We start from the raw sequence: 25,703 nt of genomic DNA, 5'->3' as shown, positions 1-25,703 counted from the left end.
AAAAATTCATGATCAACACACCATCAGAATTGTAAACCAAGGTGGGCTGTTGGGTTTTTTTGTTTCATTGTCCTGCAATCCTGTGCCAGGGAGGGGTGGTTTCCAATCAGCCCCCGCCTGGCCAAGGCTCCAGGGCCAGTTCAGGAGGGCTGAGGACACGCAGCGTGCAGACAGATCGGGCCACTCAGGCTTTCTGCCTTGCCTCGAGCACTTGGCTGGAGAGCCTGTATTTGCTGGGATAAGTATACACAAGGGCACACGCATTGCCTCATGCACCTCAGGGGAAATGACAAGTCCGACATTCTCTTGCAGTCTCTTTTCATTGAAAGATGGTGCCCAGGGCCGGGGGCGGTGGCTCACGCCTGTAATCCCAGCACTTTGGGATGCCAAGGCGGGCGGATCACTTGAGGTCAGGAGTTCGAGACCAGCCTGGCCAACATGGTGAAACCCCGTCTCTACCAAAAATATAAAAAATTAGTCGGGTGTAGTGGTGCATGCCTGTAATCCTAGCTACTCCAGAGGCTAAGGCAGGAGAATTGCTTAAACCCGGGAGGTGGAAGTTTCAGTAAGCCGAGATTGTGCCACCACACTTCAGCCTGGGCAACAGAGCAAGACTCCATGTCAAAAAAAACAAAAAACAGTGAAAGATGGTGCCCATGTTCACTGTTTGAGCTCAATGCTTGCCTGGAAATTACCCATAAACCCTGGCTCACTTTTGACCAACTCAGTAGTGGGGATGAGCAGCCCTTGGAATAAACCTCCCTTTATTACCATCTCTTGTTTCTTTTGAACACATATTCAGTTATTAAGTAAAATAGAATAAACCTGAAACAGGCCGGGCGCGGTGGCACACGTCTGTAATCCCAGTACTTTGGGAGGCCGAGGCGGGTGGATCACGAGGTCAGGAGATCGAGACCATCTGACTAACATGGTGAAACCTCGTCTCTACTAAAAAAATAGAAAAAAAATTAGCCGGGCGTGGTGCCAGGTGCCTGTAGTCCCAGCTACTTGGGAGGTTGAGGCAGGAGAATGGCGTGAACCCGGGAGGCAGAGCTTGCAGTGAGCCGAGATCGCGCCACTGCACTCCAGCCTGGGTGACAGAGCGAGACTCCGTCTCAAAAAAAGAATAAACCTGAAACTAGCTTCTCTTTTTCCTAGTTTTTAAAGATGGGAAAAAAAGCCTGCTTGCCATTAGAGCATTCATTTTATGAGATTAGCCACTCCCAGGAACTCTGCAGTTCAAAGGTGTCCCTTGGAGCATAGATCTGGGTTTCTAGTTCCCAAGGCGGAGACTTCCTAGAAACAGGCATTGGCCCCACCACCAGCACTATATATACATCCTGAAATGTGTGTGTTGGATGAATTCATTACTTTTCAAAACGTCCTGAATTAAAATTAACATTGCTGAGACAACTTCTGGGGCAAAGCTCCCAGTGCCTGCCTTCACGTAGGTGGGCAGGCCCAAAGGGCTGGGGAAACAGGTTCTAAATCCCAGGACCCGGCCTTGGTAATGAACAATAAATATTTGCAGAATTACCTGGGATATGAAAACATATTCTCAGCCTTGTACTTTTTCAGGTATGCAGGTATGTGAATGTGTGTGCATGTGCATATATGCAGGTATGTGAATGCGTGTGCACGTGCATAATGCAGGTATGTGAATGCGTGTGCACGTGCATATATGCAGGTATGTGAATGTGTGTGCACGTGTATATATGCAGGTATGTGAATGCGTGTGCATGTGTGTAGATGCAGGTATGTGAATGTGTGCACATATACGTGTGTGTGCGTGTATGCATGTGTGTGCATGTATGCGTGTGTGTGTCAGATAATGATAATAAGCTCTGCTGTGTCCTGTGCACTGAGTTAAACCCTTCCATGGTGCAGTGCCCACAAGGGCCCCAGGATTTGTTGCTCTCAGGAGCCCCTTTGGGCAGTTGAAGACACTGAGGTTGAGAGCGGTCTTGGGGCATCTTGTCCAGGGCCCCTGGTGAGTCCGGGGAGCCCCACTTTGCTGATTTGCAGGATGGTGTCCCAGGGATGACTGGCTGTCTCATCTTTGTAGTGGGAAGTCAAGGCCTCCATCAGCTTCTTCATGTCCTACGTGCACACCACCGTCAACGAGATGTCCAGGGTGTACCTGGCTACCGAGAGGCGCTACAACTACACCACACCCAAAACCTTTCTGGAGCAGATCAAACTGTACCAGAACCTGCTGGCCAAGAAGAGAACGGAACTTGTTGCCAAAATCGAGAGGCTGGAGAATGGCCTGATGAAGCTGCAGAGCACAGCTTCCCAGGTAGGAGAGAGGGGCTGGCTGCCAGCTCCCGTGAGTCCCCTGGAGGCCTCGCAGGAGCTGCTACTGTCACAGGCATCTACGGGCTGGTCACACCGGGGCTCAGCACTGCCTAAAGTAAGATGAGCACACTTCCTGCCTTTGAGAAGCATTCACTCCTATGCTAGAGTTAGTATACTTGTCATAACAAAAAAACAGACTCAAAATGCTTTCACGATGTTGATCGTATGGAGGCGCATTACACAGGGGATGGCAGCTGCCCCGTGTCTGGTGAGATTTGATCATCATGCCCAGTGCAGTCAATAAAAATGCATTTGTTCATTCGTAAATGCCATTCATACCATGGGGCCTGGCTCAAAAACCTCCCTGGATCCTTTCCTCCACACCGTATTGATCTTTAAGGGTTCTGCCTGCTTCAAGCCTCCTCCATCGTGCAGTCCCGGCTCCTTCATCTTTATTGCCTACCATTGACACCGTGTGAGGGGGCCTGAAAATAGCTGCCACCTCCCTGCTGGAGTTGTGAACAGACTGGGACCTCCCACTTGCTTCCGGGGGAGCTTTCGCACCCCTGCCCCCCTCCCAAACTCTCGCTGTCACTCTCCCACCAGCCTGGAGGGGCCCTGGCCAGCCCTGCTCAGCACTGCAACTCAGTTGGCATTTGAGACAGAGTCTCGCTCTGTCATCCAAGCTGGAATGCAGTGGTGCAATCATGGCTCACTGCAGCCTGGACTTCCTGGGCTCAAGCGATCCTCCCACCTCAGCCTCCCAGGTAGCTGGGACCACAGGCACAGGCTACCATGCCTTGCTAATTTTTTTTATTGTTTATACAGACAGGGTCTCACTCTGTTGCCCAGGCTGCAGTTGATATTTTTCTATTCAGTCACCTTGCCAACTCCTTTGAGCACCAGGAATGTCTCATACTTTTGACCCTGTGTACGCAGTCAGGGTTCAATACTTACTTTTAAGATATTGAAAAGACTCTCCAAAATGAGTCACTGGGAGTCGTTAAGACACAGCCCTGCCGTTCTGCCCCTCTGTGGCTCCCACCCCTCGTCTGCCCAGTGCGGAGCAGCATGTGTTGGCTGAGGCCCACGCTTGCTGTTTCTCGGTTTCTCCTTCCCCAGGTGGATGACTTGAAAGCCAAGCTGGCGATTCAGGAGGCTGAGCTCACGCAGAAGAATGAGAGCGCAGATAAACTGATCCAGGTGGTCGGCATCGAGGCCGAGAAGGTCAGCAAAGAGAAGGCCATTGCTGACCAGGAAGAAGTCAAGGTCGAGGTCATCAATAAGGTAGGTGAAGGCAGCCCAGCGTGGCCTCGGGAAGGCTGCTGCACTGGCCAGGCCTCCCGGGCTTCCCCATGTGGTCAGGTGCCATTGACAGGCGTGGGCAAGGCTGAGACTTACATAGAAGGACAAGGTTCCTAAACCAGTGGGACCCCCAAAGGAGTCTCTCCCAGGGAAGGCCCCCACTCTGAAGCAGGCTTTCCTTAGAAAACTCCCATCCTCGTGGCCGAGCTCCTCCATGTTCAGCCCCCAGCCCACAGTGGCAGCCTCACCAGGAGCTTGTGAGAAATGCAGGCTCTCGGGCTCCAGCTCAGCTCTGCTCAATGGGGCCTGCATGTCAACAAAATGCCCACGATCCGTGAGCATGGGAGGGGTTAAGAAGACCTCACTGGAGCCTGGTCCTCAGACGTGCGGCTCTGGGGCCCCCCACAGAGGGTAGGATGTTACTGGCCTGGGGGTGGGCTCCTTGCTGGTTTGGGGGGTGGCTGAGGTTGAGAACCACTGCTTAGAGGGAGCGTCTTCATCATCTTTGGAGCCTGAAGGTCACAGCATCATTGGTGCAGCTTCTCATCACCCCTCCCTGGGTGCTTTTTTGGTCATCAGTCCCACATCTGTGTAATTATTTAGGAGCATTCCAGTCATTGCCCACTGTCTCCTGAGTGAATGAATGAGTATGTGCATGAATGAGGGAGGTGCTACTTTCTTAGAGGTGGGTGAGCTATACACTCTGAGATGTTCCATTTTGGATGGATTATGAAACAGCCCCAGAAACAGGACTGCAAAGTCAAGGTGGTCTCAGTAGCCCCTGGATTTCCCCTCCAGTCTTGGAAGCTCAAGCCAATAGAAGGAATAGTTTCCATTCCAGAATTCCACCCAACTGCCAAGGCATTGCTCGTTCTGACCTGAGCGTTGTGGGGCAGAGCAGAGGAGGCAGGGAGGAAGGTGGGCTCCAGACAGGGGCCAAGCACACACGGAGGGATGTCGGCAAAGCAGCACAGTCAGCAAATGCAGCAAATGAGTGGTGGCTGGAGGGGCAGCCTCTCTTGTGGAGCTCAGACCTGCTGGGGCCTGGGCTGCCCCTCGCCACTGCTGCCTACACATGCACATGTGCACATACACGCATGCACACACATACACTCATGCACACATGTACACACATGCACACACATGCATGTACACGCCCCCACAGGCACACGGACAGACCTGCAGTAACCTCTTCTGTCCGTCTTCCTTCCAGAATGTCACTGAGAAGCAAAAGGCCTGTGAAACAGACCTGGCCAAAGCAGAACCGGCCCTGCTGGCAGCCCAGGAGGCTCTGGACACTCTGAATAAGGTAAAGGGGGAGGGAAAGAAAGGGGACCCCGGCCTGGTTGGAGAGGAAGCTGCCTTCGCTGTTGGCGTGGGTGGTGACACACTCATGGCGGCTTCCTTGGGGCATCGCCGAGGACCCGGTCCAAACTTCCATCGGACTCATCCTGTCTGTTATATGCAGAACAACCTGACAGAGCTGAAGTCTTTTGGGTCCCCACCAGACGCCGTGGTCAACGTCACCGCCGCCGTCATGATTCTGACTGCGCCTGGGGGCAAGATCCCCAAGGACAAGAGCTGGAAGGCGGCCAAGATCATGATGGGCAAGGTGGACACCTTCCTAGACTCCCTGAAGAAGTTTGACAAGGAGCACATCCCCGAGGCCTGCCTGAAGGCCTTCAAGTGAGTCGGGGCTGGGCCTCACGGCCAGGGCTTCCCTCCGATTCTCCATCAGGCCAAGGCAGAGTGCTGAGGTGAAGCGTGGCCTCAGGCTCCTGGGGCCTGTGGCTCAAAATCTAGGCAGCCCCTTCCCCATACAGCGCCCCAAGAACACAGCTGACAAGCTCAGCAGCGGGAACCCTCAGGTCACAGGTCTGAGAGAGAGGCCGGCCAGGCCCTAAGAGGTCAGCGGCACCTGTGAGAACAGCTGACCACACAAGTACATGCATTGCACACATGAATACCATCCCCAAAATGTAACACCTGCCACATCATCTCTTCTGCGTCTCATCCATCTAACCTTATAGTTTCAGTCTCCTGGTGCCGACTTGGAAAACTGGGCAATGCCACTGTGGGGTAATGGGAGTGGGAGAGCAGAGCCGGTGGGGGGTGGCCTCTAGGGCCAGCCTGAGTGTGTGAATCCCAGCGCTGCCCCTCCAGAGCTGTGCCACCCTGGGCAAGACACTCAGCCTCTCTGAGCCCGTTTTGCCGGAGCAGGACAGGGTGACGACTCCGGCCCGCTGGTGTTCCCTCGCTAGGCCCTACCAAGGCAACCCGACGTTCGACCCCGAGTTCATCCGCTCCAAGTCCACGGCCGCCGCCGGCCTGTGCTCCTGGTGCATCAACATCGTCCGCTTCTACGAGGTCTACTGCGACGTGGCGCCCAAGAGGCAGGCACTGGAGGAGGCTAATGCAGAGCTGGCAGAGGCGCAAGAGAAGCTGTCCCGGATCAAAAACAAGATTGCCGTAAGTGCCGGCTCGCTCCCGTCCCTGCGAAACACCAGAGTCACTTGCTCGCGCTGCCGGTCAATACCTCTGTTGAAAATGGGTTGGCACGGCCCGCCGTCGTGAATTATTCAGCAGTGAGAGAGGATGCAGCCAGAGGCAGGGGCCAGATGGTGCCGGGAGCTGCTTGGTGTCCTTGGCCTCCATGCTCCAGAGGGCTCTCAGCCTTTATGGAAGCCTCTTCCACACTGAACGCTCACAGGGCCCAGCCCTGCTGCCGCTGCAGGGTGCTAGAGATGCCTAGTGGGGTTTTCCAGCGGCTTTCCAACTTGGTTTTGCAGGAACTTAACGCCAACCTGAGCAACCTAACCTCAGCGTTTGAAAAAGCAACAGCTGAGAAAATCAAGTGTCAGCAAGAGGCCGATGCCACGAACAGGGTGATCTTACTGGCGAACAGGTATCGGCTCTTCCCCGAGACCACCCTCCTGCTCTCAGACCCCCTGAGAGGGACAAGCCCATGCACCTGCCTTGGGAGGAAGAGGAGGGAGCCCAGGTGGAAGCAGCCAGGTTGCCACTTTCACTTCTTGAGCTCAAAGTAATTAGGATAAAACTTGGCCTCTTGCATAGTCAGTGGCCTCCACAAAATATGCCCTGTCGCGTGGTTCCAAGTAACCCACACTGGCCTGGGACACTGGGTCCCACGGGGCTTGATCTGGGGCATTACTCAGTCATAACCCACTCTCAGCCACCACGTGGCTTCCAGAGTCATTTTGCGCCAGTGGACAGTCATTTCACGGATTACATCACGGTTTGGGGCTCCAGAGTAGTGTCGTCCACTAGGGATATAATGCCAGGTGCCAGATGTGGATGTGTCACCTTAACTTTTCCAGCAGCCACATTTAAAAAGCACAGAGGCTGGCTGGGTGCAGTGGCTCACGCCTGTAATCCCAGCAGTTTGGGAGGCCGAGGCTGGCAGATCACTGGAGGTCAGGAGTTCGAGACCAGCCTGGCCAACATGACGAAACCCCATCTTACTAAAAATACAAAAATTAGCCAGACAAGCCGGGCGCAGTGCCTCACGCCTGTAATCACAGCACTTTGGGAGGCCAAGGTGGGTGGATCACCTGAGGACAGGAGTTCGAGAGCAGCCTGGCCAACATGGTAAAAACCCCGTCTCTACTAAAAATACAAAAATTAGCTGGGTGTGGTGGCAGGTGCCTGTTATCCCAGCTATTTGGGAGGCTGAGGCAGGAGAATCACTTGAACCCAGGAGGCGGAGGTTGCAGTGAGCCGAGATCGTGCCATTGTACTCCAGCCTGGGCAACAAGAGTAAAACTGTCTAAAAAAAAAAAAGGCCAGGCATGGCTGTGCGCACCTGTAGTCCCAGCACTTGGAGGGCTGAGGTGGGAGTTTGCAACCAGCCTGAGCAACATAGTGACACCCCATCTCCCCATCTCTACAAAAAAAATTGTTTAAGTACAAAGAAATAGTTATAATTTTATTTAACCCCAAATATCCAAAATATTATTTCAACACGTAACTAATATAAAAATTATCAATGAGGTATTTCCTCTGCTTGTTTTCACCCTGAGCCCTGACACTCTGCATGTCTTTTTTTTTTTTTTTTTTTTTTTTAATTTTTTTTTTGGAGATGGAGTCTCACTCTGTCACCCAGGCTGCAGTGCAGTGGCACGATCTTGGCTCACTGCAACCTCCATCTCTTGGGTTCAAGTAATTCTTGTGCCTCAGTCTCCCGAGTAGATGGGACCACAGATGCATGCCACCACACCCGGCTAATTTTTATATTTTTAGTAGAGACAGGGTTTCACCATGTTGGCCGGGGTGGTCTCGAACTCCTGACCTCAGGTGATCCACCTGCCTCGGCCTTCTAAAGTGCTGGGATTACAGGCGTGAGCCACCGCACCCGGCCCCTTCATGCCTTTTAACACAGAGCACATCTCAGAGCAGACCTGCCATGGTCCCAGTGTTTGGGAGCCCCAGGGCTGGCAGCTGCCTGCTGAACAATGCAGCTCGGGAGTGTGCCTTTCCTGTTCTCACAGGGGAGCACCTGGAGCCTCAGCAGAGCCTGGGGCTGAGTCTGTTCCAGGCCTGCAAGCTGTGTTTTCTCCTCCTCAGTGGGTGGCTGGCAGCGATGGGCCAGTTGTCAGCCGTGAGTGCCCCAGGCTGTATGAGGCTGGCCTTCAGGGTAGTGCCCCAGGTATGAGGGATTTAACCTCACCTGCCAAATCCAAGTGATCTCTAGGTCACTGGGAAGTAAGGGCTGCTCAGATGGTGCCACAGACAGACCCTCAGTGGCCCTAACAGGAAACCTGGACTTGCAACAAACATGCCAACGCTCTCAGACCCATGGTGCGCCTCTGAAGATCAGGGACCAGTCCTCAAGCTGGTAGCCTGAGAAGCACGAGGTGCACTGTGGAGTCCCCGCTCCATGCAGGACCAGGTGCCTTCTGGATGCCACATCGTTCTGTGGCCACCGTGGTCCTCACCCGGGCTCTGTCACCAGCTGGTCGAGACGGTGCTCTGTGGTGTCTGGCGGCATCTTCAGCACAGGGGAGAGGCAATCAAATGGCATCAGCCATAGCCGGGTGTCAATGCAGGCAACTTGGGTGTCAATGCGGGCGACTTGGGAAGAGGAAACACAGCATTCCTAAGGGCTGCCAAGGAGTTTTTTGTTTTTGTTTTGAGACGAAGTCTTGCTTTGTCACCCTGGCTGGAATGCAGTGGCCCAATCTCGGCTCCCTGTAACCTCCGCCTCCCGGGTTCAAGCAATTCTCCTGCCTTGGCGTCTTGAATAGCTGGGACTACAGGCATGGGCCACGCACCCAGCTAGTTTTTTATATTTTTAGTAGAGACGGGGTTTCACCATGTTGGCCAGGCTGGTCTCGACCCCCTTACCTCAAGTGATCCCCCCACCTCAGCCTCCCAAAGTGCTGGGATTGCAGGCATGACCACCACACACGGCCACAAAGCATGATTTGGGCTTCTCTAAAGCATTTCCTCACAAAAACTCCCCAAGAGCATTTTCATCGTTGAGCCACTGAGCCAGGTGCAGACACTTCTGAAGATTCACAGAGGTGCAGAGGTGGAGGCTTGTCTGGTCCAGTTCTCTCACTTATGCAAACATGTTTTATTCTCTCTCGTTCCGCTTCAGGCTGGTGGGGGGATTAGCATCGGAAAACATCCGCTGGGCTGAGTCCGTGGAGAACTTCAGGAGCCAGGGGGTCACGCTGTGTGGGGATGTCCTGCTCATCTCTGCCTTCGTATCCTACGTGGGCTACTTCACCAAGAAATACCGGAATGAGCTGATGGAGAAATTCTGGATCCCTTACATACGTAACTTAAAGGTAAGGAGTGGAGTCCTGGCTGGGCGAGATGGCTCACGCCTGTAATGCCAGCACTTTGGGAGGCCGAGGCGGGCGGATCACGAGGTCAGGAGATCTAAGAAAGTGTGCCTCCCGGGTCAGGTCCCCATCCCGATCACGAATGGCCTGGATCCCTTGAGCCTGCTGACAGATGATGCAGATGTGGCCACCTGGAACAACCAGGGCCTCCCCAGCGACCGCATGTCCACCGAGAATGCCACCATCCTGTGCAACACCGAGCGGTGGCCACTGATCGTGGACGCCCAGCTCCAAGGAATCAAGTGGATCAAAAACAAATACAGGAGTGAACTGAAAGCCATCCGCCTGGGACAGAAGAGGTGTGTGTGGGCGCAGGACCTGGGCCAAAGCCCACCTCTGCTTGGAAATGCACCTTAGGCATTCCACATTTGTTCAATGGATGGGTGGGTCTTTAAATACAAGTACTAGCCCACAGGTTTTAAATTTGTCTTGGGGAACAGCAGCAGTAGTAAAGAATGAAATGAGGAGCTCTTTTCCCTTCCCCTTTCCCCATCACCTGCTGCTCCTGTAGGGAAAGGAGAGTGAGATGGAGGCTCAGGCCTGGGGTTGCCTCCTGCTTTGCCATTTGCTGGCTGGGAGGTTTGAGGCTGGTCATGTTCTTGGGTCTCGTGGTCTGTGTTCTCATCACAGTTGAGAAACAATGGCTGTAATGACACAAGTACAGTGATGCCCTGCCTTCCTAGCGGTGCTGGAAAATCCAGTGGCGGGTGGATATGAAAACATTTGCCTCTGTGGCCATAAAGCTACTCAAAGCTGCTTCCAGCCCAGGCGTGGTGGCTCATACCTGTAATCTCAGCACTCTGGGAGGCTGAGGAAGGAGGACCGCTTGAGCTCAGGAGTTTGAGACCAGGCTGGGCAACAGAATGAGACCTCATCTCTCAAAAAAAAAAAAAAACCTAGTTTGGTGTGGTGGCAGGAGCCTGTAGTCCCAGCTACTCAGGAGGCTGAGATGGGAGGATCACTTGCGCCTGGGAGGCCAAGGTCAAGGTTGCAGTGAACGCTGCTCACGCCTCTGCACTCCAGCCTGGGCCAGAGAATGAGACCCTGTCTCAAAAAGCAAAACTCTTTCCATTTTCATCTCTACTCCCATAAGAGCACAGGGGCAGTTTACAAAGAAGCCCCTCAGCTCCTTTCAGGAAAGGGCGAGCTGTTGGGAACAAGTTGTGGGCTCCTAGGTCAGCCCTTGCTTGGCGCCATCTCGCTCAGAGGGCAGGGGCTGCTGGTCGGCGCGTGCGCACTGTTCCATCGCGAGGCCCTCTGCCGTGAACCAGCTTCCGTGCTGTGCCCGCAGCTACCTGGATGTCATCGAGCAGGCCATCTCGGAAGGGGACACCTTGCTCATTGAGAACATCGGCGAAACCGTGGACCCCGTGCTGGACCCTCTACTGGGCAGGAACACGATTAAAAAGGGAAAGTGAGTTGTTTCCACCTCCGTGGCTTGAGCCAGGTAAACATCTTCAGGCCCGAGGCCTGGGTGTGCGCATGTAGAGAAACGCCCGGAATTTCCTTTGCTTCCCTGGTAAGCAGCAAGGGCTTTTACAAAATGCCTGCTGGTGGGAAGGAACCCCCAGCTCCCAAGGAACGACTGGAAAGAGGGGCCACATCCCAATTAGGAATATCTCCGCCAACATTTTATCAGTGATCGCCTCCAGATGGGGAGACTTGAGGGTGACGTCTTTCTTCTTTCTGTTCTTTGGCATTTTGCAAATCTTGGGACTGTATTACCTTTAAAAATTCACATGAGATTCACATAAAATTAACCACATTAAAGTGCACAATTCAAGAGCATTTGGTACACTCACGATGTTGTACAAACACATCTGTCCAGTTGCACATTTTTACCACCCCGAAAGGAAGCCCTGTACCCACTCTTCTTCTTCATTCCCCTCCCTCCTGAGCCCTAGACACCCACTAGTCTGTTCTCTGTGTCTGTGGATTTGCCTATTCTGGACATTTCCTCTGAATAGAATCAAGCAACGTGTGTCTTTTTTGTGTCTGGCTCTTTTTACTCAGCATTTTTTGTTTGTTTTTTGAGACGAAGTCTCGCTCAGTCGTCCAGGCTGGAGTCCAGTGGTACGATCTCTGCTCACTGCAGCCTCTGCCTCCTGGGTTCAAGTGATTCTCCTGCCTCAGCCTCCCAAGTAGCTGGGATTACAGGCACACACCAACATGCCCAGCTAATTTTTGTATTTTTAGTAGAGACAGGGTTTCCCCATGTTGGCCAGGATGATCTCGAACTCCTGACCTCAGGTGATCCACCTGCCTTGGCCTCCCAAAGTGCTGGGATTACAGGCAGGAGCCACCACACCCAGCCTTTACTTAGCATGTTTTTTGGGGTCATGCACGTGGTCGCATGTGTCAGTCCTTCATTCCTCTTTATGGCAGAATCATTTTCCATGTGTGGCTGGGCGCATTTTATTTGTCCACTCATCAGCTGATGCATGGAGCTTGTATTATTCATTTTACAGTTTTAAAAAATTAAATCTACTTTAAAAATGTAAATGTCAGAGCTGACAGAAGCCACCTTTAAATGCAGAGACGCATGCAGAAACCCAGAACGGGGTGGCAAATCAATATGCGGAGGTCCTAGACTCTGGGAAGGGCCTGGTGTAAGTGCTGAGGGGTTGAGCTAGCCAGAGACCCCTCAAAGTGAGCCCAACTACAAAGAGGGGAGAGCAGGGTGTAGAGCTGGAGAGAAGCGCCCCCCACAGTGGATGAGCAGACCCAGGGTTGCAGTCCTGGGAGCTTCCAGAATGGAATGATGTTGCAAATGGGTCTGGGTGGAGGCCAAGCAGAGGGTTTCGGTCAGGGCTCCCAGGGGAGCACAGTGTGCAGCCAGAGGGGTGTAAACTCTGCTGCAAAGATGAGCCTGATCACCCAAGGAAAGAGCAGGTGCATCTCCCAGAAGGGCCCATGTCACAATCTGGGGAGGAGGAACAGACAAGAAAGGTGCAGTGCTCTTCCAGGGACCAGAAGGAGGGTTCAAGGTGGCGGCCTGGCCTGGGGCTAGGATGAAAGGTGATCTGTACTTGTGTTCCTCTCCCCTGGTCACTGGGAGGCCCACTAACCCTTTCCTCCACCAACCACCAGGTACATTAAGATCGGCGACAAGGAGGTGGAGTACCACCCCAAGTTCCGCCTGATCCTGCACACCAAGTACTTCAACCCACACTACAAGCCAGAGATGCAGGCTCAGTGCACCCTCATCAACTTCCTGGTCACCAGGGATGGACTCGAGGACCAACTCTTGGCTGCTGTGGTGGCCAAAGAGCGCCCAGATCTAGAACAGCTGAAGGTAACGGCCTCAAGGTCGGTCACACGGGAGGAGGGGCTGTCCCACGCAGAGGGGGCCGGGTCACCATGAGGGTCCCCGACCAGGGCCACCAGCCCAGTGTGTGTTGTTGCTTCTCTCTGAAGGTGCCTCAGTGTGTCCCGGGGCATCGCAGCTTCTCATATGACAGGATGGGTCATTTCTTTCCCCAGCTGTCCCCTCTTCCAGCTCTCAAATTTAATTCTAAGTCACATGACTGCTTTGCTTAAAGAACATGAGTCACAGCAGTCCTCAGGGGGCTCTAAGCTCCAAAGGGCTGCCCTGCAAGAATGGCCTGGCTGCCAGCCCTTGTGCCCGCCACGTGTCTGGCTGTTTCAGCCATGTGCGTGGGCTCAGGAGGCTCAGGCCCGCCTGTCCCCGTTCTGCCCCCATAGTCTCCGTTACAGGAAGCCTCGAGGCTGGGAGCAGGGCCAGGGCCTCTCTGAGGTTCCAGGGGCTCCGCTTCTGCAGCCCCTTCCAGGCCCTGAGCTCGTTCCTCCCGCTCAAAGCCTGGGCCTTGGCTCAGCTACATGGCCACCTGAGGGAGGCCCGGGTGCCCGGTGGACAGAGCCTGGCAATACAGTGACAACTGCACCTCCCCTTGCAGGCGAACCTCACCAAGTCTCAAAACGAATTTAAGATTGTTCTGAAAGAGTTGGAAGATTCGCTCCTGGCCCGTCTGTCGGCTGCGTCGGGGAACTTTCTGGGAGACACCGCCTTGGTGGAGAATCTGGAGACCACCAAGCATACAGCCAGCGAGATCGAGGAGAAGGTCAGAGCTGCCTCGGTGACGTGTCCTGGCAGCCAGGCCATGGGAGGCTGGGCCACGGGCGATCGGTGCCTCCCCCATGAGCAAGGAGAAAAGTAGCTTCAGTCATATGTGCCCGAGTGGGCCCAGGGCAGGAGAAGGGGCCCGGGCTCCCATCCTGTACCCAGCTGCTGCTGAGAGCCCTTGGGTGGCTTCCCAGGGAGCGAGGCTGGTGGCTGGGAATAAGTCCACCTGCTCATGGCACTGCCCATCTGCTGTGTTATTCAAACCCCTTTTGTTTGTGTCGAGGTGGTGGAGGCAAAAATCACAGAAGTTAAAATCAATGAAGCAAGAGAGAACTACCGCCCGGCTGCAGAGAGGGCATCTCTGCTCTACTTCATACTGAACGACCTCAACAAAATCAACCCCATCTACCAGTTCTCCCTCAAGGTGTGCCCTGCAGCTGGGGCTGGGTGCCTCCCTAAGGTGGGGCTGCATCTGGGCTCTACAGCCAGGCCTGTTGCCCGCACAGCCATCAGGCAGTGCCAGGGCCACCCTCAGAGGGCAGACCTGGTCCAGCCTGCAGATGGGGCTGGAAGAGGGGGAGCCAGGGGCCCCCATCAGTCCTACACCCATTCTCCCCAGGAGAGGGTATGAGCTGCTCTCTCCTCCCTGCTCTTCCCCTGGTGCCTCCAGGCACCCACAACCCAATCAAAACAAACTAGATGGCCTGGCATGGTGGCTCATGCCTGTCATCTCAGCACCATGGGGGGCCGAGGCAGGTGGATCACCTGAGGTCAGGAGTTCGAGACCAGCCTGACCAACATGGTGAAATCCTGTCTGTACTAAAAATACAAAAATTAACCAGGTATGGTGGTATGTGCCTTGGGAGGCTGAGGCAGGAGAATCACTTGAACACTGCAACCTCCCTCACTGCAGAGGGTGCAGTGAGCCAAGATCATGCCACTGCACTCCAGCCTGGGCGACAGAGCGAGACTCTGTCTCAAACAAAACAAACTGGGGGCCACCACAGGTGGCAGGGAGTGGTGGCGGGGAGCGGTGACGGGCTCCATCTCTGTACACCTCCACGGCTCTCGGTGGCGGATTCCCAGGCCTTCAATGTGGTGTTTGAGAAAGCCATCCAGAGGACCACCCCTGCCAATGAGGTGAAGCAGCGGGTGATCAACCTGACGGACGAGATCACCTACTCCGTCTACATGTACACGGCCCGGGGGCTCTTCGAGAGGGACAAACTCATTTTCCTGGCACAAGTTACGTTTCAGGTAATGTCTGGCCTCACTGTTCCTAGTGTGGCCCGTGGACCAGCGGTGTCAGTGACCCCTGGGAGCTTTGTGGAAAGGCAGATTCTTGGGCCCCCACCCAAACCTGGTGATTAAAAATCCGCATTTTAGCAACATACCCAGGTGATTATAAAGTCTGAGATGCCTGATGTGGAACAGGCCTGGGGCTCTCTTAGTTGATATTCGGGAAGCTGGCACAGTATTCCAGTGGGAGCTAGTGAAGGGGTGGTGTTTTAAGGAGAATTTCACAAGGAAATTCATTTTACATGTAAGTTGTGCTGAGTAAATAGTCCTGCATTAGTGCTTAGCCCACTGTGGGGTGAGTGATGTTTCTTAAGAAATAAGTGTATGAATAAACAAATATTCCTCCTGTTTATACAGTCCTGCTAAAATATTTAAAGATCTGCATTCTCTGAAATTGATTAAACAGCCTGTCTTAATTTGTTTTGTGCTGCTATAACAGAATACCCAAGGCTGAGTATCTATAAACAATAGAAATTTATTTCTCATGGTCCTGGGGTCTGGGAAGTTCCATATGAAAGTGCTGGCATCTGGCAAGGGCCTTCTTGCTGTGTCATCCCATGGTGGAAGGCTAGAGGGTGAGAGAGAGCACAAAAGGGGCCAAACTCCTTGTGTAACAGACCCACTCCCTTGATCATGGTATTAAGCCATTCACTCTGCTGTCACGGCCCAGTTGCCTCTCAGACCCCACCTCCCAACACTGCTGCACTGAGGATTCAGTTTCCAACATATGCTTTTTGGGGAACACATTCAAACCATAGTACAGCCCCTCTGCAATTTCCTTTACACTGTGCCATAAGTATGGTTGGAAACACTAGTTTTTGTTGTTGTTGCTACTGCTGCTATTTTGAGACAGAATCTCACTCTGTCACCCAGGCTAGAGTGTAGTGGTGCAATCATAGTTCACTGTAGCCTTGAATTCCTGGACTCAAGCAATCCTCCCACTTCTGTCTCCTCAGTAGCTGGGACTACAGGCATGTGCCACCATGCTAGGCTAATTCTTCAGTTTTTTTATTTTTTATTTATTTATTTATTTATTTTTTAGTAGAGACAAAGTCTCACTCTGTTGCCCAGGCTGGTCTTGAACTCCTGGGCTCAAGTGATCCTTCTGCCTCAACCTCCCTGTAGCTGGGAATACAAGTGTACACTGCTGTGCCTGGCTAATTTTTTTTTTTTTTCTGTTTTTTGTTTTGTTTTGTTTTTTAGATGGAGTTTTGCTCTTGTTGTCCAGGCTGGGGTGCAATGGTGCAATCTCAGCCCACCACAACCTCCACCTCCCGGGTTCAAGCAGTTCCCCTACCTCAGTCTTCCAAGTAGCTGGGATTACAGGCATGTGCCACCATGCCCGGCTAATTTTTGTATTTTTAGTTGAGACGGGGTTTCTCCATGTTGGTCAGGCTGGTCTCGGACTCCCGACATTAGGTGATCCGCTAGCCTCGGCCTCCCAAAGTGCTGGGATTACAGGCATGAGCCACCGCACCCAGCCCTAATTTTTTTTTAATGTTTTTAAAGAGACAGAGTCTTGCTACATTGCCCAGGCTAGGCAACACTAATTGTATAAACAGGTTGCGCATCAGTGTAAGCCTAGCTTTCAATTCAAACTCAAACTTTGAACCAATGGCGTCCATATTACGAAGGTTCCTTTTACATGTGAATCTCTGAATCATAGGTTCACTATGAGATTTTCTCCTGGCCGAGAGGTCACAGGATAAGAGTTCCTCAGTGCTCCCCCTAATTTTCCAGGGTAGAAAGCATTCTCTTTGGTCCCAAAGAACGTTTTGTTTGACCAAAAGAAAGAGTCCGGCTCAGGAAGAAACTCTCTATGGGATCTGAAAAACAGACCCTTTGGGCACTTGACTGAGGAGATGGCAGTGGCCATTGCCCCTGCTCCCAGCCACCTGCTGCCCATCTGAGATAGAGGGTGCCAGGTTAGCTGCCCAATACACCACTTTAAAATGACCCAGACCCTGCCCACAGGAGGTCCAGAGGGCCGGCATGCACAAGTGACAAGATGGCATGGAATATGACCCAGGCTTCCACTTCTGGGCACACACCCACAAGACCTGTAAACAGGTGTCCAGCATCTGTCCAGATTCCTGTATACCGCATTCACAATAGCATTAATCGCAGCAGCCAAAGTCCGGCATCTGTCCAGATTCCTGTACACCAGCATTCACAACAGCATTAATCACAGCAGCCAAAAGCCAGATGAGGCCGGGCACTGAGGCTCATGCCTAGTATCTCAACACTTTGGGAGGTCAAAACAAGAGGATCACTTGAGGTGGTTTGAGACTAGCCCAGTCAATATAGCAAGATCCCATCTCCACAAAAAAATAGCTAGGTGAGGTGATGCACGCCTGTAGTCCCAGCTACTTGGGAGGCTGAGATGGGCGGGTCGCTTGAGCCCAAGAGTTCAAGGCTGCAGTGAGCTATGATCACAGCACTACACTCCAGCTGGGGCAACAGAGCAACACCCTGTCTCTCAAAGACAACAAGAAGGCTGGGCGTGGTAGCTCTCACCTGTAATCCTGGTACGTTGGGAGGCCAAGGCGGGCAGATCACTTGAGGCCAGTAGTTCAAGACCAGCCTGGCCAACACAGTGAAACCCTATCTCTACAAAAAATGCAAAAATTAGCCAGGCATGGTGGCACACACCTGTAATTCCAGCTACTTGGGAGGCTGAGGCAGGAGAATCGCTTGAACCCAGGAGGTGGAAGTTGCAGTGAGCTGAGATTGTGCTACTGCGCTCCAGCCTGGGTGACAGAGTGAGACTCTGTCTCAAAAAAATAAATAACAATAAATAATAAAATAAATTTAAAAAATCAACAAAGCCAATCAATTCACAACAGCCAAAACGACCCGCTATCCATCAGCAGATGAATGGAGAACACCAGCGTGGTTATATTCAAGAATGGGATATTACTCGGCCTTACAGAGGAAGGAGGTTCTCACACATCTACAATGTGGATGAACCTCAGAAGCATCACGCTAAGTGAAAGATTCCAGATGCAAACGGGGCACGTTGTGTGCTTCCATTTATTCAAAGCATCCAGAACAGGGGCATCCCTAGGCAGAAGGCAGATGAGCAGCTCTCAGAGGCGAGGGGAGATGGGGAGTGGCTGCTTAAAGGGCGAGGGGGTAACAAAAAAGTCCTGGAACTAGAGAGTGCTGACGGTTGCACGATGCTGTGAATATGTGAAATGCCACTGAATTGTACACTAAAATAAAAATTGTCCTTTTTTTTTTTTTTTTTTTTTTTTTGAGACAGAGTCTCACTCTGTTGCCCAGGCTAGAGTGCAGTGGCGTAATCTCGGCTCACTGTAACCTCTGCCTCCCAGGTTCAAGTGATTCTCCTGCCTCAGCATCCCGACTAGCTAGGACTACAGGCGTGCACCACCACGCCCGGCTAATTTTTTTGTATTTTTAGTAGAAACAGGGTTTCACCATGTTGGCCAGGCTGGTCTTGAACTCCTGACCCCAAGTGATCCACCCCCCTCCCCCCGCAACCCCCACCCCCTCGGCCTCCCAAAGTGCTGGGATTACAGGCGTGAGCCACTGTGCCTGGCCAAAATAGTCAATTTTATGGTATGTGTATTTCATAACTTAAAAAGCGAGACAAGGTGAAGACAAAACTTTACCCCAACCCAAAGGGGCAGGACAGGGCGCCCCCTGCAGGCCGGGAGTGTGAATTCCTCTTCGGGTCCAGCGCACTTCTTCAGGGCTGCCGATGTTTTACTGGCTGCATTAAGTGTGTACACCTCCATGTTCCCCCAGGTCCTGTCCATGAAGAAGGAGCTGAACCCAGTGGAGCTGGATTTCCTCCTGCGGTTCCCTTTTAAGGCCGGAGTGGTCTCACCAGTGGACTTCCTGCAGCATCAAGGCTGGGGTGGGATCAAGGTTCGTCTTTAGATGTTGAACACGTTGTGCTTTCTTCCTGCCATGGAGCCTTTCCAGCTGATGCTGTGGATGTTTACAAGGCCAGAATACCAGGCTCTGTGGCCCATAAAATTCAGTAAAGCAAGGAGGCCCCACAGATAGGGATGGAGACCAAGATGGGCTGGCTGCCAGCTCACAGATAGCTCTGCGTTCCTATGGGGAACGTGACATGTGTTAGGTCCCTGAGACCTGCACACAGCAAGCAGAGACTGACATCCTCTGGGGGCCAGAAGAGGCCTCAGGGCCTCTTACCATCCCTCCCTCAACCTCCCTTCCTACCCCAGCCTCCCCTCCTCCCAGTGTAAGGGAAGTGGCAAGTGAAAAGTTTGTTCTTCAGATTCCTGGACACGGTCAGGGACCCTCGAGTCTCAAGGTCTGTTCAAAAAGACCTGAAGAAGGTCGTCCCCTGAGCTAGAATGGCCCCATTTCTAGAGACCCCTAGAGAAGCAGCCCCTAGCCCCTCCCATGCCTCATGTCCCCAGGTTGGACCCCGCCGAGGAGGCTCTCGGCACTGTCCTGGGATGCCTGAGCTGGGCACGGACAGCTCGTGCTTTGGTGGCTGGCCTCTTGGGCTTCCTTATCCCAGAGCCCCAGTTTCCTCGGAGGGCAATGGCCTCTCCTCCTTGAATGAACTGTACAGGAAGGCTCTCGGGACCCGGGTAAGTGGGAAGAGTCACAGCGCCCGCTGCCTCTGCCCCTAGGCCCTCTCGGAGATGGATGAGTTCAAAAACCTGGACAGTGACATCGAAGGATCTGCCAAGCGCTGGAAAAAGCTGGTGGAGTCGGAAGCCCCGGAGAAGGAGATCTTCCCCAAGGAGTGGAAGAACAAGACGGCCCTGCAGAAGCTGTGCATGGTGCGCTGCATGCGACCGGACCGCATGACCTACGCCATCCAGTGAGTGTCCCGCTGCGCCAGCGGCCCCGCCCCCGAGGCCCAGGCCTGATGGAAGCTTGACCAAGCTGCTGTGCTAGACAATCTGTGGACTTGAGTTGATCCCCTGAACTTCTTTCTTCTCCCCATTTTACATAGAAACAAAACAGGGCTTAGAGGGACTAAATCATTTCACACAAAGTTCTTCGAGGACCGGCAGGATTCCACCCCAGGCTGCAGACTCCAGTCCTGAGTTCTTGTTAATCCTTAATGTCTCAGAGTATCATTAGGGGAGCCCCTTGTCCCCCGCTAACCTGACTGAGGGAGGGGTGCCCTGTGATACATGAGAGGAACTCCCCACATGAGCCTCCTAGATTGAAAGTAAGATGTCAAGTGTGGACGTGAATATGCACCGAGGCCATAAAAATGGGGTCCTTTTAGGATGTTTTGAGGGAGAAAACAATGGCAAAACCATCAGCATTCGAGGACTTTGAGTACCTCTGTGGCAAAACATAAAGTCAATCAAAGTATATTAATATGGCTAGTTTGCAAAAGAACTGTTCTGATTTCACCAACAATTTCTCCAGACCTGAAACTCTTCCCTGTTGGAAGGATGGGCTGTTAAAGGAAGGAGGTGACGTTTAGCACAGAAACGAGCTTGGGGTCCGTCCTCAGAGCACCTGTGGCCTGTCTGGCTTCTTCCCTTTTCATTTCTCCAAGTAGCCTGAAAGCAGCCAGGTTTCCTGAAAGACACTCATGTCCCTCATAGAATTAGCCTCTGATGGCCAGGTGCGGTGGCTAACACCTGTAATCCCAGTACTTTGGGGAGGATCACTTGAGCCCAGGAGTTTGAGACCAGCCTGGGCAACATAGTGAGACCCCATCTCTACAAAAAGTCTAAAAATTAGCCGGGCGCAGTGGCGGGCTCCTGTAGTCCTAGCTACTCAGGAGGCTGAGGTGGGAGAATCGGTTGAGCCCGGAAGGTGGAGGCTGCAGTGGGCCAAGATTGCGCCACTGTACTCCAGCCTGGCCGACAGAGCAAGACCCTGCCTCAAAATTAAAATAAAATAAAAAGAATTCCCTTCTGACAAAGCAGAGGCCTAACTACCAGGAGTGAGTTTTTTTTGCCTTGTTTTCCTCCAATAGGAGAGGACAGGGACTGAGGGCGGTGGGGAGGAGGGGGCGGAATGCAGCCTGAAGTCTCTGTGATACAGGAAAGCAGTGAGGTCCAGGGAGAATGCCAGCTGCGTCCCGGACTCAGAGCTGGAGGAAGCGGGGGTCAGAGTTTGGGAAAGGCCAAGGTAAAGGTCCCTCAGCCATCGCAGCGGGATCACCCTCTCCTGTGGGAGCATGCAGCATGTTTGGATGTTTGGGTCACCAGACCCAGTGTGCATCCGATTCCTCGTCTAGAGGATGAGGTGAGGTGAGCTTCCCCGTCTCCTGAGAGCTTCTGAGAATCGCCTAAGTTTAGCCTGTGTGACTGCACTCTGGCCATCTCAAAGAAGGAAACAGCCACCCACTGCGGAAGCATTTGCGTGCTCTGCGGTGGCCTGGACCATCCCAAACACCCGTGAGCCCAGATCATCCCTCAGCATTGACATGTTTCACATTTCTATGACGTGGAGCAAAGCAGATTTACTGTCCTGATTGTATAGGGAGGGGGTCGCTTAAAAGCAAGGAGATCGAAACAGACGTGACTAACAACAAAGCCAGCACTGGCCAAGGGTGTCTCGTGTCAGGCACTGTTGGAAACGTTGGCAGCCGTGGGAACACTTCCACGCTCAGGTCACAGGCACTGGGAGGGCAGGCCAGGCCACCCCCGGGCTCGCACCACAAACCCTGACGCACAGCACGTGCCAGTTTCCATGGTGTAAGTGCTTCCTCTGTGGCCGGCTGCACTAGCTGCCAGGGTCTGCTGCAAGCTGCCGGGGTGTGCTGCAAGCTGTCACCAGCCGGCTCCAGCGCTCCTTTGTCAAAGCCTGCATGTCAGAGGTGGTGAGGCCTGACTGGAACCCGGCACGCGTGCTTCCGCCTGACTGACTGGAACCCGGCACGCGTGCTTCCGCCGGACTGACTGGAACCCGGCACGCGTGCTTCCGCCTGACTGACTGGAACCCGGCACGCGTGCTTCCGCCTGACTGACTGGAACCCGGCACGCGTGCTTCCGCCTGACTGACTGGAACCCGGCACGCGTGCTTCCGCCTGACTGGAACCCGGCATGCATAATGCTTCCGCCTGACTGGAACCCGGCATGCGTGCTTCCGCCTGACTGGAACCCGGCATGCATAATGCTTCCGCCTGACTGGAACCCGGCATGCATAATGCTTCCGCCTGACTGGAACCCGGCATGCATAATGCTTCCGCCTGACTGGAACCCGGCATGCGTGCTTCCGCCTGACTGGAACCCGGCATGCATAATGCTTCCGCCTGACTGGAACCCGGCATGCATAATGCTTCCGCCTGACTGGAACCCGGCATGCGTGCTTCCGCCTGACTGGAACCCGGCATGCGTGCTTCCGCCTGACTGGAACCCGGCATGCATAATGCTTCCGCCTGACTGGAACCCGGCATGCATAATGCTTCCGCCTGACTGGAACCCGGCATGCGTGCTTCCGCCTGACTGGAACCCGGCATGCGTGCTTCCGCCTGACTGGAACCCGGCATGCGTGCTTCCGCGTCATTAATTCATCCACAGCCGATGACCATTTGGCCTGGCCAAGTAATTAGCAAAGATGATCTAGAGTCATTCCTGCCTAGGGGCAGGACTTCATATGTTCTGGAAGTTCCTTCCTAGACAAGGATCACAGCATCTAGGGTCTGGGTCCATTCCAGAGGCCTGAAAAGAATTGGGGGCCTTCAGGAGGTGCAACTCCTCCCCACCCTTGCCTGAGGCTGGCCCCAGTTCAGGACACCAGAGAGAAGCCAGCGAAGGCCAGTGCAGAGAAAGGAATAGCAGATCCAGGTGTCCCCAGAAAGTCCCAAGGGCATGGAGAGGCACTAGCCGGCTGATTCCTGGTTGAACCAGAGGAGCTGAGGTGCGTGCTGGGCGGCCTGAGTGTGAGCAGACCCTTCTGAAAGTCAACCCAGACTCGGAGCACTCGGGCGTTCACCTGCCCAGGGACGAGCAGTTCTCACCCCTTGGGATGCGGCCATTTGTCCTCCTCTCAGAGACCAGCTGGCCACTAAAATCTTACAATTTTTTTTTTTTTTTTCTGAGATGGAGTCTCGCTGTCTTGCCCAGGCTGGAGTGCAATGGCGCCATCTCACCTCACTGCAACCTCTGCCTCCTGGGTTCCAGAGATTCTCCTGCCTCAGCCTCCTGAGTGTCTGGAATTACAGGCCTGTGCCACCACGCCTGGCTAATTTTTGTATTTTTAGTAGAGAGGGTTTTGTCATGTTGGTCAGGCTGGTCTCAAAATCCTAACCTCAAGTGATCTGCCCACCTTGGCCTCCCAAAGTGCTGAGATTACAGGCGTGAGCCACTGCACTGGCAAGTTTACTAATCTTAGCTCAGGTGATTCATTCTTTCCACATACAGTAAGCTCAGGCCTCTGTGATCACAGGAGAAAGGCAGACACCTGATCCAAAGATCACCAGAACATCACTAGGTCCTCCATGGGAGGATTAGCCGAGACCCCGACTGACCCCAGACTTATTGGGGTCATGTTAGAAAGATTTGGGGGCTTTTGTAGAGAGAGATGTTTATATCATCTGAAGTGGCTTTTTTCTTTGACTTTTTTAGGCTCACCAAAGCTTTGCTCTAATCTGAACTTCCTTCCTCCTCAGCCCCCCCACCCCCCACAGTTGACCCTGGGTGCCTTCCAAGGCTGGCCTCTCCCTGCACCTGCTTAGACTGCTCCAAGGAGGAGCACAGTGCAGGGCCCCTCGGGAAAGAAAGGGTGCCCGGGGCAAACAAGGCCAATCCCTCGCAGAAAGGAAAGACCGGTAAAGACTGCTCTCCTGCCACAGGCCTTGTCCCGCTGAAGAAAGTCCACCAAAAAATGGCCCTCCTGCCTGGGCCACAGCCCACCCCAAGCCCCCCGCCCTGGCCCAGAGCCTCAGGTTCCGCTGCCTCTGATGCACTCCACCCCTAGGAACTTCGTGGAGGAAAAGATGGGCAGCAAGTTCGTGGAAGGCCGGAGCGTTGAGTTTTCTAAGTCCTACGAGGAGAGCAGCCCCTCCACGCCAATATTCTTCATCCTCTCCCCGGGGGTTGACCCCTTGAAAGACGTGGAAGCCCTGGGTAAGTGTAGCAGGCAAGTGATGTTCTCAAAGACGGAGTATTGTCAGCATCACCAGGCACCAGGAAAATGCACACCAAAAGCACACGAGACACCACTTCACACCCGAGACGCTGCTTCACGCCCGTAGGATGGGAATGATCAAGAACAGGAAAATAACACGTGTTGTGAGGCCTGAGAACTGCGACCCTTGTAGGTTGCTGAGAGGATGTAAAATGGGGCCGTTGCTGTGGAAAACAGTCTGGTGGTTTCTCAGTAAGTTACATATAGAATTAGCACATGACCCAGCAATTCCAGTCCTGGGTATACACCCAAAAGAATTGGAAATTTAAATTTGTGTTCAAGCAAGTACTCTACACAAACGTTCATTCATAATAGCCAAAAGGCAGAAACAACCCAAATGTCCATTAACTGATGAATGGTTAAGTGGATAAACAGAATGTGGTGGATCTATACGGTGGAATAGTATCCCTCGATTAAAAAAGAGTGAAGCAGGCCGGGCACGGTAGCTCATACCTGTATCCCAGCACTTTGGGAGGCCAGGGTGGGCGGATCGCTTGATCACAGAAGTTCAGTTCAAGAACAGCCTTGGCAACATGGCAAAACCCCGTCTCTACAAAACGTACAAAAAAATGTAGCCAGGTATGGTGGTATACGCCTGTAGTCCCAGTTACTTGCGAGGCTGAGGTGGGAAGATCACTTGAGCCCAAAAGGTTGAAGCTGCAGTGAGCCGTGATCAAGCCACTGCACTCCAGCCTGGGTGACCGAGTAAGACCCTGTCTCAAAAAAAAAAAAAAAAAAAAAAGCATGAAGTCGGCCAGGTGCAGTGGCTCACAGCTGTAGTCCCAGAACTTTGGGAGTCTGAGACAGGAGGATCACCTGAGCCCAGGAGTTCAAGATCAGCCTGGTCAACATAGGGAGACCTTGTCTCTACAAAGAATTTTATAAATTAGCTGGGCATAGTGGTGCATGCCTGTGGTCCCAGCTACTCTGGAGGCCAAGGCAGAAGGATCACTTGAGCTTGGGGAGTGGAGTTCAGGCTAGGTGACAGAGTGAGACTGCCTCAAAAAAAAAGTGAGGCCAGGCACAGTGGCTCACACCCGTAATCCCAGCACTTTGGGAGGCCAAGGCAGGTGGATCGCCTGAGGTCAGGAGTTCAAGACCAGCCTGACCAACATGGTGAAACCCCATCTCTACTAAAAATACAAACATTAGCCAGGTGTGGTGGTGGGCGCCTGTAGTCCCAGCTACTCGGGAGGCTGAGGCAGGAGAATCACTTGAACCCGGGAGGTGGAGGTTGCAGTGAGCGAAGATGGTGCCACTGCACTCCAGCCTGGGCGACAGAGTGAGACTCTGTCTCAAAAAAAAAAAAAAAAAAAAAAAGTGAAGTACTGATTGATACATGCTACAACGTGGATGTATGCTCAAAACACTATGCTCAGTGAAAACAAAAACACTATGCTCAGTGAAAGAAGCCAGACACAAAAGCCCCATATTGTGCAGTTCCCTTGATATGAAATATCCAGAATGGGTAAATCCATGGAGATACAACGGAGACTGTGGACGAGGGGCTCCTGGAGGAGCCCCTGGAGGAGAGATTGGGAGTGACTGTCTAATGGGTATGGGGACCACCTCTTGGGCCATGACCATGTTCTAGAACCAAACGGATGATTGCACAGTATTGTGAATATACTGAATGTCAGTGATTGTATGCTTTAAGATGGGTTTTAAAACAGCAAGTTTTATGTCATGTGTATTTCACCACCAAAACTAAATGAGGGAGGCATGTGGAATTCCTGGCT

The 25,703-nt window shown here is 53.1% G+C and overlaps 1 protein-coding gene across 1 annotated transcript in view; it reads left to right on the top strand.

The window, feature by feature from the left end:
• The window catches only part of DNAH17 (dynein axonemal heavy chain 17), a 156,276-nt gene that overhangs the window by 114,018 nt on the left and 16,555 nt on the right, over positions 1–25,703 (top strand). Inside the window, exons 57-72 of the mRNA XM_063718301.1 lie at positions 2,066–2,299; positions 3,421–3,585; positions 4,817–4,912; positions 5,072–5,289; positions 5,865–6,072; positions 6,393–6,508; positions 9,224–9,416; positions 9,537–9,772; positions 10,765–10,887; positions 12,564–12,768; positions 13,391–13,555; positions 13,841–13,981; positions 14,644–14,814; positions 18,628–18,750; positions 19,491–19,684; positions 23,755–23,903. Coding sequence (XP_063574371.1) covers positions 2,066–2,299; positions 3,421–3,585; positions 4,817–4,912; positions 5,072–5,289; positions 5,865–6,072; positions 6,393–6,508; positions 9,224–9,416; positions 9,537–9,772; positions 10,765–10,887; positions 12,564–12,768; positions 13,391–13,555; positions 13,841–13,981; positions 14,644–14,814; positions 18,628–18,750; positions 19,491–19,684; positions 23,755–23,903 — 2,737 coding nt within the window. The remainder of the gene's footprint in view (positions 1–2,065; positions 2,300–3,420; positions 3,586–4,816; positions 4,913–5,071; positions 5,290–5,864; positions 6,073–6,392; positions 6,509–9,223; positions 9,417–9,536; positions 9,773–10,764; positions 10,888–12,563; positions 12,769–13,390; positions 13,556–13,840; positions 13,982–14,643; positions 14,815–18,627; positions 18,751–19,490; positions 19,685–23,754; positions 23,904–25,703) is intronic.

The sequence above is a fragment of the Pongo abelii genome, chromosome 19 (genome assembly GCF_028885655.2).
Source record: "Pongo abelii isolate AG06213 chromosome 19, NHGRI_mPonAbe1-v2.0_pri, whole genome shotgun sequence".
NCBI classification, from domain to species: Eukaryota; Metazoa; Chordata; class Mammalia; order Primates; family Hominidae; genus Pongo; species Pongo abelii.
The sequence above is the reverse complement of the archived record's forward strand: the minus strand, read 5'-3'. Positions and strand labels throughout refer to the sequence as shown.